The sequence below is a fragment of the Gopherus evgoodei genome, chromosome 2, assembly GCF_007399415.2.
Source record: "Gopherus evgoodei ecotype Sinaloan lineage chromosome 2, rGopEvg1_v1.p, whole genome shotgun sequence".
NCBI classification, from domain to species: Eukaryota; Metazoa; Chordata; order Testudines; family Testudinidae; genus Gopherus; species Gopherus evgoodei.
Genome location: NC_044323.1, coordinates 100,460,197 through 100,473,402, shown reverse-complemented (window position 1 = coordinate 100,473,402; position 13,206 = coordinate 100,460,197). Strand labels below are relative to the sequence as shown.

At 38.5% G+C, this 13,206-nt stretch overlaps 1 protein-coding gene across 1 annotated transcript in view; it reads right to left on the bottom strand.

Annotated features, from left to right (window-relative positions):
• The window catches only part of CUL1 (cullin 1), a 95,300-nt gene that overhangs the window by 19,324 nt on the left and 62,770 nt on the right, over nt 1–13,206 (bottom strand). Inside the window, 3 exon segments of the mRNA XM_030551436.1 lie at nt 1–56; nt 3,769–3,931; nt 10,534–10,697. Of these exon segments, the coding sequence (XP_030407296.1) occupies nt 1–56; nt 3,769–3,931; nt 10,534–10,697 (383 nt within the window).

Here is a 13,206-nt window from a genome sequence, read left to right as displayed (position 1 = left end):
CAGCTCCTCGAGGCCATCCTGGATTCGAGATACAAGGTTATACATGCGTCCCAAGTCTGGAAAAAAAGGAAGACAATCTCTCTCATCTGCATTAACACTAGGATTTCCTTTCTCCCAACACCACAATTCTGCATTTTTAAAGTGACCAAAGAACTGACCCACACATTTGTCAACATATGCATACTTGCAAGTATTATCACATAAGCCAAACAATTTAAACTAAACAATTCCACAAGTGGTGCAAAAAAACTAGATGGCACTGAAGGACAAAAACTTGCTAAAATAAAAAATATTCTGATTAAACTACTTCTTACTTCTAGTACACTTACACACAAATCAAGAACAAAGATCAAGATATAAACTACAGTAAATGTTAACTTCTGTCTAGTTTCATAAAGTTTCTACATTTGAGAGGTGTCATACGTCACACAACTTACTTTAATTTTTAGTATGTAAATTAGGCCTTTTTGCATCCAAGTCTTCTACAATAAATACCACTGTTTCAGCACCACCAGTAGTAACAGTGGTGGGAGTGCTAATGTAGCGTGGGCTCCAGCTGGCCACCAGCATAAGCACTGTATTCTGTAATCCTGCTCAGAGCAAGCATGGTACTTAAAACCTCAGGAACCCCCTGCAGCTTTCCTTTCTTTTAAAACATGCTAATGCTCCCACTGGTGGGAACAAAACAGCGTTAGCAACCATGGGAAATCTGAGGCAAAAAAAATCAAGCTGTAGACATGGGCTTTGAGTGAAACCTGAAAAAGTGAGTTATCTGCAAATTTTGTACAGAAGAGTGTTACTGCCTCCCCAACCCTTGTTTCAGGGGGGAAACATTCAATGACTGCTAGGTTTCAATACATTCTATAATTTGTTTTATAAGCCCAACTAAAAAGAAAGGGATGATTTGTCAAGAGCCCGACTACAAAAACTCAAGGTCACAGGATGAAAACACAATGTGCTCCTCATTGGACATAATTTTGCAATATGTTAAGACTTATATAAAAAAAACCCAAAAAACAATAGCTGGCAGCCTAGATTTCCCAGTGTTCAACTCAAAGGGGCGTGATTCCAGAGGGCAGGTACTCAGCCCTTTCCGAAGATAAGGCCCTTTTTAAGGGCTCAAATTGGGCACCCAAAAAAACCAAAACACAAAATCACTAGTTACTATAGAAAATCTTGGCCTCAGTAAATAGATACTCAACTTAGAGGTAAAGGACCAGATTAGCTATTATGGACTAGGTACTCAGAGATGTGATAATCCAATAGGGGATATGTTAGGCTTTTCAACCATATCCTACATTGAGTGGCGTGGGACTTTCTGTACATCCTCTGAGCAATTTATTAGAAATCTCAAATTACTGGATGTTCAGTAAAATGGAGAGAAGGCAGTAGGATTGCTTGCTAATACCAAAATACAAAACACACAAAAAATGGTGCCCTTTACTGCTCCTTTATATCATGTGGTGCTGTAGTGACTCCTATATTAACGATGGCTAACCCTTCCATTATAACTCTACTTTCAGTCACTTATAACTTGGTGACTTTCCAGGATGATATATAAAGACTGTCTCAAACTTATCTGAAAAAGTTTTTCTGTATAGTTTTATATATACACGTCAGGAATATCGGATCCTCAGTTCCCTCTTTTTGTTCAGGAGCCGGGAAAATCTTTGGAGGACCTGAACAATAATGCTGTGTGAGAATGTAACTCATGCTGTTGCTAGCCAGATCTTAAAAGTAAGGGAATAAGGGTTGATGTGTTAGATTGTCTATACTTGAAAGTAAATGGAAGAAAAGAGCAACAAGCTTGCTGAAACTTTCACGGATTTATGAGGTAATTTTTCCTAAGTCATCTTATATCCTGTGTCCAATAAAGATAAATTATTTCCTGCATTAATTCCACTAAAGTGCCTAGATACCGGTTGACTAATGCACACCATGTCCTGTATTATTACTTGCATAATATGTTTAAGCAATTACACAACACTTCACAAGTGAGTGGTCTGTAATACAGTTTGCCTAACATACCTCACATATGGAAGACCTCAAGGCACCATGTTTCCATGAGATGAGCTATAAAGAATATACTATGGCGTGTAGCTATATAAAGTTTTTCATTGCTGAGTTAAGATAATCTAAAACAGTTTACTTCAATGTTTCATGAGGTTACATCCAATGACTGGAGACTTGACTGGGCTAGATACAGATGATTTATATTAAGCTTGAATTCCCGGGCAATAGGTTAATGCAGCTGTTTCTAGCCATGTTGAGTCACAAGACACTGGAGCTTAAAGTGATCAAAGAACATTTACGTCAGTGTGCAAGTGGAACCAGTTTAAGAGGAAAGGAAACTTTTTAAAAAGTAGTAGCTGCTCAGAGATTTAGAATCACAGAGGTCGGTAAAATTAATGCACAGAGACTGGTGAGGTGGATAAAGATGCACGCTAAATGTATTAAGAAAAGGTATTTATCACCATATGGTATACACAAGAGCTCACATGAACCATTATAAGCTTAGTACTTTTTTTTTTAAAGTCAGTTAAAGGCTGATTAGACAAAGAATTTTTCATGATTGTGGAAGAAATTTATATTTTCAGAAGGGATTTATATTTTAAGAAGGCGTTCGTTTCTTATTGTTCCATATCCATATATTGCAAAATTGCTTCAATTAGGTGGGAAAGAAATTTCTGATTTACAGTGCCAGTCACTTAACAGCTATTTTGAGAGGTAACTAGTGCACACCAATTTAGCTACAGTTTCAGCTAGCAACAGTTTATTTTTTTGATCAATTAACCCACTGATTTGTCTTTTTTTTTTTTTTTTTTTTTTTTTTTAAATCTTAGGTATGGATATTTTTAGTACAAATAAATGGTTTCTTAGCTCTTTTTCCACTAGCGAAGGAAGGGGATCACTAGCCTAACTTCATCGGATAACCCTTAGTACCTTTGACAAAATAAGCAGTGCTGGCCACTCTAGTCTTCCATTACAGTTGTTTTAGTAATTATTTCTTTATGTTATCTCAGCTACTTCACTCAAAATTTCTTCAGAACTTTCAGATTAATACCTTCCAGCTCTGGAGATTTCTCATATCATTTATTCAGTTCTATCACTTTCTTTTTTAAATCTTTATTTCAGACAGAGCCCACCTCATTTCCTGTAAAGCTTATCTCCAGATTGATGTAACAACATCTACGGTGAAGAGTTCTACACAAACAAATCACTTAGCCAAAGGAATATTCTTGAGAAATTATTTGAAGTGTAATAGGTATAAGACTTCTGTGGGAGAGACAGTGGCTCTGCAAAATGCCTAGATTAGTGTCTTGCAGAAGACACAGTCAAATATCGGGACAGCTATCTATTCCTCAAATTCTCTCTCTCAGCTCTTATAGTCTCCATTTTAGATTATCTACTGAAGTTTATATTCATTTCTAGAAGCATCACTTAAGACCCATTTCCGCTAATAAAAGGATCTCTTTTTGCCTGAGAGAAGACTACTTGATCTTATCATGCAATCATTCCCCCTCTTTTTCTTATGCATTCCATCTGTGACTCTAACCAGTATTTTGAGAAGATACCAAGTTGATCCTATGGATTTCATTTTATTAAAATTTCCCATTTCTCAGATTTTCAAATTTATTTATTTACTGTTAACCCTATCTCTTGATGTAACCCCAGAAAAGACATCATAGTAGCAATATTATAATCACTAGTACCATTAAGGGGCATCATCTCTGAGAAACTCTCAAACTGAAATTAGAATCAACTCACCTTCATTTTTGTCAGCATCCAGTAAGTTCTGAAACTCTGTATGAAAAATCTCCAAGTGTTTTTCAATAAGTACCTGCTCGCATTTTCGTGCTAATTCATCCTGCGTACTTTCATGGAGATAAACCTGAACTCTACGCTGTTCCTCCAAAAGACGAGCTTCTGCCTATAGAACAAAGATACATGTACTAACGTATAACAGCCGAAATAGAACAGTATTAAAACTAATGACTACAGTGTAAATTTTTTTTTTTAAGTATGTTGATGTAACATTATAGTTGTCTATTTAAATACAGAGAATACAGTTCTCACAGGAAAAATAGTGTGACTCCTTTTTATTTATATGTAATATTCTGTGTTAGTGTCCACGTCATTAATTTTATACCTTAAACTGTTGAAACGGAAAAACGTCACTGAGAAAATATTTTCATCCTATGCCTCTTAACAGAAAATGTTTAAAAAAAAAAAAAAGAGAAAGAACCAAGTCAGAGCACCTATAGAGTTTAAGACATCAGGCTTTGCAGTGCACTGTTAAAAATAAACATGAACAGAAAGTCCTCCATACTTACACAAAAATTAACAGACAAAAATAGACAATTTTACAGTATGTGCACAACATGAATTCATTTGAGTGTTCATAAATATACAGGATTATTAAACATTCCAAAACTCAAACTGCACCAGCATTTATTTTGACCCATGGAGCCTTCCAAATATATGTTTCTGCTGATCCAAAATCCTAACAGTCACTAGGGAAATAGTGTTTATTCCAAAATGTAAAACTGAATTTGTTTATACAGCCACTAATTTATCTCTATTTTGTTTGTAGAATGTGCTCAAGATTCTCTTTATGATCAATCTGTAAGAACAATATGTTAGATGATGGGACACGTGTGGCCCCCCCACTGCAGATTACTGATATTTTTATTAAAAAATCCATCACTATAGAATGGAAATTAGAAGACAAGTTTATTCATATTCCTAATACTTAAATGTATGGACTAAGCATGAAAGACAACATTAGGGATAAGACCACACTGAGTTTTAAACCTACACATTAGACAGACAAAGTCCTTGTTTAAAATAAAATTTTCCAATTATGCAGACACTAGTCTTTAGCTAAACCCATTTCTATAAAAGGTATTACATACTCATCATCTCTTCCGATGACATGCATGTGGATAACAAGCTTCAACAGTTACAACAGTAAGGATTGAAAATATTACAAACAAAATCAAGAATTTTGGAAAGGATATAAAGCCCATAGCTTCACGGGAAAAGCCAATTTCAAGCTAGACGGAATTTGGAATCAACCTTCCATACAAGCAAATTATTCTTTAATTGCTCAACTGCAAGGTTTACTGCACCTTCTTCTGAAGAATCTGGTACTCGCCAGTATCCAGAATATTGGACTAGAAGGACAGCTGGTTTGCTTCCTGGCAATTCCTACATTTCTATGAGTCAAGAGACTTCATTGCTTATCCCTGCTTACAGGTAGCATTGTATCAAGAATTTTATCAGTCAAAAGGGAACAGTAAACTTTAAATCTATTCATTTCCAAAAAATGAGCTCAAATAATTTCTGATACTGCACTGCTCAAGTCCCCCTGCCAATTTCTGTGCTTTCATAATTCTATTTTAAGAAGCATTTCACAAAGCAAGAGGAGGGAGACACACCCACAAAAAACAATAATGGAAAACAGCTGATCATATAGAAGAAATACACAGACCAGGAAAAAGTAAATATTTTCTTTATCCTGTTGTAATAATCTTAGGTGTTTCAGGTCACAACAGCAGATAACCTCGATTGAATTTATGATTTTTTAAATTTGATGGGGGTCTCTATGAATCCCTCCTTTCCTATGTATACACAGGCCATCCCAGCTTTACTCCTCCCCATTTCCTATGGAATGAGAGATTTGCTGAGGTTGAGAGGAATGTGCTATTGCATGGCTAAATGTCATTTGTCAACTCCAATTAAGAAATGACTGGAACCCTCTTACACCATAAATCATATCTGAACCTCCACATGCTGAAAAGTTTGTTGACACCAATGTACTAAAGTAGCGTGGGTTTAGAACTTATTGTACAATACCATTTATCCTCACTGAGAAATTAGCACCATGGCAGTTAAGCATGAAAGCCATGTGAGTCAATCAAGTGCAAATTGCCTTTTGTGGTCTCACTTACCAATGTAAATGATTGTTTCAATCCCCTTTGCTAACATTTAGCTGGGTGGCTTGCAATAGCCTTCCTTGCACCTCTGTCTCAATTGATGCCTTACACAGCCGTATTCCAATTTACCATCTGAGTAATAATTATGGGGAGAACGATTCTGTCCAGGCATTTATATTGCACAAATCACCAAGTATATGAGCACATGGATTGTCTGATTATGAAACTGAGGAAAAATTAATCCTCTTGCGATGTTGGAGTTGGAACACTCCAAGGACACAATATATACACACTGAAGAGGAAAAAGCAGGAGAAATAATCTAATATCTAATCACAACTAAACAGTTCTGATAACTTGTGTGGGTATTTCTATCAGTGTAGCCAGAGCATAGAAAAGAAAGAAATTCATTCCACATCCCTTGGTCTGCATGTGTTGTGTGTGTTCCATCCCCATTTAGACTGATGTCTAATGTGCAGTTTTTTCGGTTTTGTCAGCTGAATTCTTATGAGGGCTGTTCAGCTGGGATTGGGAGTTTGATTTCCACGCTGGAGCATCCTTTGTGAGGAGAAATTAAGATGGTGAAGGTGGTTGTGGACCCAGAGTGATTAGAATTTGCCCTCAGACTGTGATTCCAGTGAGGCTGTGCATTTCCTTTCTAAAGATTCCTCTGCCCTTGGAGAGCTTTCATCTCTCTCTCCAGGCTTAAAATCATAATCTTGGAAGGCAACAAGTAACCTTTTGTGTAATTTCAGGCCTCAAGGTTGTCTGGGATCCTGTTAAAGTCTATACATTTGCCACTAATCCCTGGTTCTTGCAATGACCTTCAGACAGCTTTTTTGATGTCCTGCAGTGAGGAAGCCTAGATGACCATAGTTTAGATTGAGAATTACTGTACTGGGATTCCTTCACTCTTCAGTGCTGCAGCTAATACTGCCTTTATTTTTATGTGTGTGTGGTGTGGTTCTCTCTCTTTATTTGTTATTTAGGGAGGCCAGACAAAGCCAGGGCAATAAATCAAAAGGGAAACAGGAATCGCTGATTCAACAATTACTGGAACATGAAGATAAATGTTTATGAAGTTGACTGACTCTCAGTAACTACCCCAAATCCAATGATGCTAGGGAGATGGCTTTTAATGTCTCCACTTAGAAATTTTTGTAGATCATCCATTTCAAAACCAAAGACCAAGCTACCTCCTTCCAGTCTATGAGGTATAATGAAATGGAATAGAGAGTGCTTTTGATACAACTATAACTAGGACCATGGTTCCAAAGCACATAAGCATGTTTTCATTACAGCATTGGTTCTCAAACTAGGACTGTTGCTTGTTCAGGGAAAGCCCCTGGCGGGCCAGGCTGGTTTGTTTACATGCTGCGTCCATAGGTTTGGTCGATTGCGGCTCCCATGGCTGCGGTTCACGCTCCAGGTCAATGGGGGCTGCAGGAAGGGCGGTCAGCACAGCCCTCAGCCCGCACCACTTACTGCAGCCCCACTGCATTAGAGTTACACAAAAAGCTCTGGGAAGGAAGACAGGATCACTTTGAAGAGTGGGGGAATTACTGATGTCAATATAACAGCCATTATCTGAGGAAAAAAACAAAATATTTATTCTGCATACAATAAGACTGACCCAAGGAAACCCAGGCTGGAAATTGTCATAGAATCTTTATCTAACTTGTTCCTTATTGTCTGAGAGAGACTTGCTAATGAAATTATCCAAGAATTTCAGATCTTGATTGGAACGATTTGTAGGTAGGTCCATTACCCTAGAATTTCTAGAAAAGCTAGATTATTTAACAATCCACTTCTATAGAACCCAGTCTTGTAAGGAAGTGGTTTAATGCTTGTTTTCTTTGTGTTTTTTTTCAGTGTTTCTTCTCTCCAGGGGCTACGTACACCACTTTAGGTGCCACTGACACTTCGAAAACCACCCGAGTTGGCACTAAATCCCCATGACACCTAATTTCTAATCAGTTGGCATTTGCAAAGCCACCAAAGCCCTGATGTTTTCCCCACAGCTAATGAGCAATTGGAGCCCTGGGTAAAATGAAGTTACTCAGGACCCTGTGATGAAAGATTTTGCCTCAGTTGTTCAAATTACCTAAAAAGGAAGGTTTGCAGAAAACCTCAGGAGGAGATTTACAATCAGAAAAATTATAACTGCTTAATTGATATAAAAGAGTAGTGGTAGTGTCAGGCCCCTTTAGGATGCTTAGACTAGTAATTAGTTTTAAGAATAAATCTTTAATTAACTAGAAATGATTGTAGTATAAATTAGAAATCCAGTAATGGAGGGTGATGTAGTGGAAGATTCCATTTCTAAGGCACATAGGAGTCCATTATCTATGATGTAATAAGTTCACTTCCTATGATGTAATGATAAATTCCACTTCAGCAAAATCCCATAGAACTACATTGCAGCCCATAAGAATACATGGGCTTCCAAAAGGAAATAGCTAGGGGTCATCCACAGGTCAGTTGAAAACCCCCATAGGAATATATTGTAGCCCATAGGAATACATGGAACTTCCAGTGAGGAGGAGGAACTAGTCACATATTGGTACACGTGACTAGGAGTAGCTTGGCACAGAGCCAGCAAAAAACTGGAAGTTTGATTGGCTGAGCCTGGGTGACCAAGTCATATATAAGGGTGACAGCCAGCAGGTTAAACTCTGTAGTGGGATCAGGGACCTGGAGGAAGAAGAGGCTGCAAGACACCTGAAAAGATGACAACGCTTAAGGAAAGTGGCAGAAGCCTCAGCGGAACCCTGAGAAGAGAGAGCTGCCTGAAAGCAGCTACTGCAGCAGCAGCAACTGCAGAATTCCAAGGTTGCCCCAGACAATGGCTGTTTCCAAGCCACCCAGAAGCCACTGCAGCAGCTACCAAGTGGGCTTCCGTCCTCTTCTACCTGAGGAGCTGTTTATCTCAGGAGCAGGCAGCTGCTCAACACAGGAACTAGCAGCTAGAGACCACCGGCGACAGCAGTCAACAGCTCGTAAAGAAATAGCCCTGGCAGTCACCACACTTAATTGTGACAGAGCAGAAGGACCAAAGACGGTCTCAGGGATTTGTAAGAAAGCTATTGTAAGTTTAATCCTTCTTCTATTTACTATCCAAGAGTGTGTGGGTTTCGTTTGTAAATAAAGCTGGCTGGCTGTGGTATGAGGGCTGGGGGCGTGTAAGGAGGGTGCAGGGAGTCAGGGCCCAGGGCTGGCGGCATGTGAGGGGGTGCAGGAGTCAGGGCATGGGAGTGGCTAACCTGGTTTAGATGCCTAACTCCAGGAGAGGCTTTGCAGTTGAGGATCCTGAGCAGAGGGAGGTGTCTATCTGTGGCCCATAGCACAGGTGCACCTGGTCAGCTACTAAGCACCTAAGCCCTTCTCTTCAGCTTCACTCTGGCTAAGTTAGGTTGGACTCATAGCTCAGCTTGCTGACTTTTGAGGATCCCTTCTTAGGTGCGTAAATCTCTGTTTGCATTGTACAGGAACCTAAGCACCTACCTCAAGACCAATGATCTCCCTAAGCAACAAGAAGTTAGGGATAGGAACAATGAGCAGATCAAGACCTAAGTACCTTTGAGGATCTGGACCTTTGTCTCTTAACAGGAAAGGCAAGTTTTGGTGGAGATCACTTCAATTCTAAACCAAGCAATGATTTTAGAATGCAATATTCAGCACTCTTCCTGTTTGCACTCACATTTCATCCTCCACACATGAGCCTCAATCATTTTGGGAGTCCATATGGATTTCAGCTGCAGGAAGGACAAAGGATTTGAGCGAACCAAGTCACAACAAAGTGGTCACCAGATTCAGGGCACATTAATATCTGTCATTTCGATGTGTATATCAGCTAATAGGTTGTACAATTACTCTTTGAAGCTTGGCAGAATAAAAAGTATTTGGAAGAGTGCAGATGATAGGCATCAATTAAAGCAAAAATGCAAAAGCCACAAACTGACTTGTTTTAATGTCAAAAGAGGAGACGATATATTGTCAGCACCAATATACCTGGGCCATGAGGAAGCGGCATCTGAAATATCTTCACACTGCAAACCAAGCAAAAAAGACCTCTCCCTCCCTTGCTGGAATAACAAATGCTCTCAAAGAGAATTCTGCCAAACTTCCCTAAAACCTGCTTCTCGATGAAAATAGGATTTTGCCTTGCCAATGAAGGTAAGGCCTAACAGTGCAGGCCTTTCGGTACTGTTTATGAGGCCAGCTCCCAGTGCTGGAACTGAACCCATGAGCCTGTAGACCCCAAGACACAGTTAATAGCTTTTTCACTGGAAAATCTGACAGGCCTTTGACGTATCTGAATTTATTCCATCACCTCTTTTACTTTGCCCATTAAGGAGTGTTTCAAATAACTGTAAATATATTGAAGAGGGAGGAATTTCAAACCAGTTAAGAGCAACAAAGATAGGAATAAGAACATCTCTGTCCAAATGGCACTGGAAAGAAAGCAAATAGTTTTTACTTTACTACAATAATTAGCATCTGAAGAACTCAAATATCTATGTTAGTGCTTACCTCTAATGGACAGCCAGATCCAGGAAATAAGCACTGAATGCCAGCTACTTAATAATAGCTCACCTTTTTCATGTATTCTGTGACGGGGTTCTGTTGCAAGAATTCAGTACTTTCTCTTGTATAAAACCTCTCTGTGTCAGCGAGAAACTGAGATTCAAAAGACTCTTTATAGACAGTTAGTGTAGGTCCCTTTGCAAATGCATCATCTTCATTCAGTCCCAATTCCACTAAAAAACAAAGTATGCAATGATTAATTTATCCTCCGTTAAATGATCTACTGTACATTGACTGTTTAGTTCTCTATGCAATTAATTATAAATCCCAGAAGTGCATCCTTAATTCTAAACCAATAATGTGCACTGAGAGACGCCCCAATTAATCAGGAATCTATTCTGTATATAAAAATTAATTCAAACAACTTCATTAAGGATAGATGAAATTGTGGTTGACAATGTGTGCTTACAGTTTTCATCTAAATAAAAACTCAAATTGATTTTCACAACTTGACCTTTGGAACAAAGGTATTCTTTTAGCCTCTTGCACATTTGTCTTCCTTGAGACAGGTATGTATTTCAACTAGTGAATAAAGTGGTCTTTATTTAATCAATCATATCATAGCATTTAAGAGCCCCAGGCTATGTCTATACTACAGCTGGGATCAACACTCTGAGATCGATCCATCAGTGGTCGATTTAGCAGGGCTAGTGAAGACCCGCCAAATTGACAGCAGATTGCTCTCCAGTTGACCCCTGTACTCTACTCCTGATGAGAAGAGTGAACTAAGTTGATGGGAAAGTTTCTCCTGTCGACTCCCTGCGGTGTGGACCCCGCGGTAACTCAACCTAAGGTACATCAACTTCAGCTATGTTATTCACGTAGCTGGAGTTGCGTAGCGTAGGTCAACATACTGCGGTAGTGTAGACATAGCCCTAGTCATGGAACAGGATCCACTGCACTAGGTGCTATGCAAAAAGAGAACAAGAAAACAGTTCCTGAAAATTGATAGTTCCTTCGCACAAACATGAACTTCAGCTGAGTTCAAAAGTCTGACAAATGCACTATATAAGGAAAATCAGAACTGTAAGAAAAAGAATGTCCTTAAACTGTCCCAATGTATGAAATACTGTGACATGCAGTTATCAGGAATTTAGACAGAACAGGGTCATCACATTCTAAGTCAATTAACTGTGAGAACCCCATAAAGAGTGTAGCCTTGAAAAAATGTGTTTTCCTGGAGAGGCTGGCAAAGGCAGCCATATAAAATTGGCCAAGGACTGTATGCCTTGGTCAGCTTCAAGCTGCTGATTGTATTACAGGAATACTTCCCTCCTCTGGGGAGTTTGAAAAAAAATGGGAATTACTGATCATAAAGAGTGGGGACAAACACACAAAACCAAAGGCTGTGGGAGAAAAGTGTGTGAACTGGGAGATTTGGGGGGAAGGGAAGAAAGAAGAAATATATGAAAAGATGGCAAGGAACTACAAAAGATGCACATAAGCAAAGGGTAAGAAGAAAACTTTAGGGGGGGGCAGGGGATGATGAGAGAAGAAATAGATGCTTCTATGTAAACTAAAGCCAAAGGACAAGGAAAAACCCCACCACCCCATAATAAGTAACCTTTTCCTTTTCCCCTCCCATTTTGAAATATGCATTTGAGAAGGCAATACTGAGAGAAGACAAAAGAAGAAACCAAATCTATATTTGAATGATCTCCTACTTTTAATATTAAGCACCAATGACAATTTTTCCAGTAATGTGTAGGAAATAAGCCACTCAATTCCCATTAACACTAAATACACCCTTTCTTAAATTCTTAAGACAGCAACGATGTTCTAGGTTCTTCATTATTCTACAAAGAAATTCCACTATATATTTTTCCGTAAGAAGGCACCTGGGAACATTATAATTCTTCCAAATGTTTATTCAATATTAAATCATAAAGAGAATTGCTAACTTTTTCCATAGGTTGTTCATAATGTCAGAGTAAAGATTAATGCCCTGGATCCTAGAAGCTGCTTCACCTGGGCAGAGACATTGACTTATTCAATAGCCTCTGCATGGGCAGCAGAAAGCAGCTTATGGAATCAGGGCCTAATACAATTTTTTAAATAAAAAGCCGCATCAGACCCTTATAGTTTGTAGACATTGAAATTATGAGCTTTGCGTTTAGTCACTGAAAAGATAATTAGACAAGATGATTTATTTAGCCAGTTACTTCTGACAACTTATGAGTATTATTTAGAATATGTATGTAGGCACATGGATATACACATACATGGGTTCAGAATTTATTAGTATTTGAAATTTATTTTATAAAAATAATGACGTCATAATAATACATAAGAACTCACTCCAGTGTACTACTGTTAAATTTGCTGAACACAGAAAGAGACTACTCTTGGCAAGAGTAAGGATGAGCAAAGTTTGACAATTATGAAATACATTTAATAGATATACACTGCAAGGAAGATGTGAAATTTACATTATAGAAAGACATGTAAAGCACCCGATGCTTCATGGAAGAATTTCTGAAAAATCTTTGGAAATGAGGGGAATGGGGGGGGGGAAATCCCCCAAACATCCAAGATTAGTACTAAGGACCAGCTTAGACAACCCATTTATCTTCAAAACCAAGTTCCAGGGCAGAAAACCCAGGAAGAATTGAAAAAAGACAGGCAAAAGACCCAGAGACTTTTAAAAGAATTAGTATTTCTAGTATACCTCTACCCTGATAT